General features: G+C 46.6%; 1 protein-coding gene across 1 annotated transcript; it reads right to left on the bottom strand.

Moving 5' to 3' along the window:
- Window positions 1–1,125: 1,125 nt before the first annotated feature.
- LOC113211274 (uncharacterized) lies at window positions 1,126–2,240 on the bottom strand. The gene is made up of 2 exons (XM_026429597.2): window positions 2,081–2,240; window positions 1,126–1,576 (listed from the first exon to the last, which is right to left on the bottom strand). Exons 1-2 carry the CDS (start codon window positions 2,099–2,101, stop codon window positions 1,181–1,183), a joined length of 417 nt encoding a protein of 138 aa, XP_026285382.2. The 5' UTR covers window positions 2,102–2,240; the 3' UTR covers window positions 1,126–1,180.
- Window positions 2,241–2,515: the final 275 nt, after the last annotated feature.

A 2,515-nucleotide genomic window follows, 5' to 3' on the forward strand; every position in this document is an offset into this window, starting at 1 on the left:
CTCGCGTTCAACTCGCGTTCAACTCGCGTTCAACTCGCGTTCAACTCACGTTCAACTCGCGTTCAACTCGCGTCAGAATCTAGAAAACTCACGCCAAAATCGCGCAAAACTCTCAGACAGTACACCTATTTTGGAAGTGGGGGACCCCTCGGGCAAAGGTCCTCGTATCTGAACGGCCGTCACGGCGGCAATCCCCACCGCACATAGTTTTATTCGTTTTATTTGGCGAGAAGGTGCGAAGGCTCCTCTCAAACTACTCGTGCATTGCTCATCTCACCCAATAAACGCTGTTTACAAATAGACCGAGCTTCTGATCGGATCTTTAGCCCGAAGTTTGAAAAGGAAAAGTGTGGATACAGAGTTCACGAAACGAAAGCGTGATTTTCACGCAAAGCGTGTTTGTTTGTTTGTTTGTTTGTTTGTTTGTTTGTTTGTTTGTTTGTTTGTTTGTTTGTTTGTTCTTTGTTAACAAAATAGTTTGGGACATCGAGAACCTGCAGCCGAGAGATTTCAAAAAGCAACCGCCATTTCTCACGCGCCTTGTGTTGTAGTGTCGACTGTTGGCGCCCGCATACCGCCGCCACCGTTTATCTTCTGGCGCAGGTAAAGAAGGCTGTCGTGCTGCTAATCACACTGCCGCTGCTAGAAGAACTCTAACTAAGGTGGCGACCAAATGTCTTTCTGCTGTCCGTGTAAACGCTTTTCTGCCATGGGTTTGTTTAATCCGACGATACCGTAAAACATCTTCACTAAACATTACGTATGCACATTAAGGAACGTTCGTGTCAGCTAGCTTTAATTCTCGATGACGAAAGAGCGCCAAGCGTTGGCCTAGGAATCAACATTATTGGGCGCTGGGGCGATCGAGTCCGAGCGAGTGTCGCGCCATGCCATGCTCCCCCAGCTCAATAGTACTGGGCCGCCCCGCTCGCTCCACCGTACCTGCTTGATAACCTCCTCTAGGCCGCCGAATTGCAAGATTAAAAGCAAGCTATATACAAACGACAGGAAATATCATCAATTTTCTCGAGTGTGAAATTGTACAATTATTTGTGTGTTATCCATTTAAATTTGATATTAATAATAATTAGTTTAGGAATATCGGTACCTTTGATCTAGAATTAAAACTTGTTTTCATTTATTTTGTATTTTTATCAGGATGCATTTGTTAAACAACCGTCTAGTGCCCCTCATGAGTCCAGTAGAATAAATTACGTCCCTTGGGTCCCTGCTTGGGTATCATGGGTCCCTTGGGTCCCTGCTTGGGTATCTTGGGTATCATGGGTCCCTTGGATCCCTTAGGTCCCTTGGGTCCCATAGGTCCGTTCCACGGCATCCGATGTATGGACGGCAATTTTGACACGGTCGGTTTGATACACTCGTGAGGGCCGTGACAAAATTTCTGTACGTTTTCACTAAAGGTAAAGCCTTTCTCCTTGCACACCGCCGCGTCCACACAATTGCATCTCCGTCCGCAATAAACCCCACTACAACAACCTCTGTATTCAGAGTGTTCTGTGAAGTCCCACTGTGCATGGGCGACGACGCCCAGCAGAACCAGGACCAGGGCGAGGAACTGCAACACAGAGAGAACAATAGGATAGAGTAACTGCCTGCGAAGTAGAAAAACGCAGTCCGCTGTTCAAAACCCTTACATCGGGAACCGGGTGTATAAAAGCACGCATGTATTGCAAGATACAATTATTAAACCAAGCGTGATCATTTTTGTGTCTTACTGCACAAAATGAAAAGTAGCCCAACTGAAAGTAAATATTCGTCACTACATCAGGTTTAATGTTTGTTGCTCACAAGATGCACTCACAGATGAATTTTGCAATGGACCAAAAAATAGTAACTATTTTGTTTAGAGCTTAAATTCACCTTCAACGAGGGTACCGCGAGTATCTCTAACAGAGAAGATAACAGTGTATGCGTGACGCGTGACGTTAATTTAGTTTACGAAAACTACATCCGTACGGATAAACGGAGTTCCCGTATACCCCTTCCTAAATTCGATTGCGGTGGTCCGCATTTTATACGAATTTTGCCCAACAGAGAGACATCTACCAGTGTCACTCACCCAAAACTTCATGAAATGCATGTGTTTCGATTGGCTGCCCGGTGGGGTGGTAGATGTGCATGTGCAGCGAGCAGCAGAGGCGGTCGGCGTGTGTCGACGGAGGGAGAGGAGTGACCCGGCAGCGCCGGGAACACAGTTTTGTAGAAGCGAGCCCCCCCTGGCCGGCTGGGGAGCACTGGGGGGATTAGGTGGATACGGGGTCGCCTCCCCTCCGGGGTTGCGCCAAACGTCTAAGCCTGTGATTAGTTAAGACACATGGTGGCAGATAATATGAAGCATTTCCCGTTTGTTAGCTCCCCCGCTGGCATATACTCAATTTTATTTTATTTTTAAATATATGTCTATCAAGCAGAAGATACGAATTAGTCACAACTCAAGTCAAGCTTCAAGATTGCGCTTATTTTGCAAGACGTGGAGCACAGACGCATGCTGCAA

The sequence above is a fragment of the Frankliniella occidentalis genome, unplaced genomic scaffold (genome assembly GCF_000697945.3).
Source record: "Frankliniella occidentalis isolate FOCC.00 unplaced genomic scaffold, Focc_3.1 Scaffold63, whole genome shotgun sequence".
NCBI classification, from domain to species: Eukaryota; Metazoa; Arthropoda; class Insecta; order Thysanoptera; family Thripidae; genus Frankliniella; species Frankliniella occidentalis.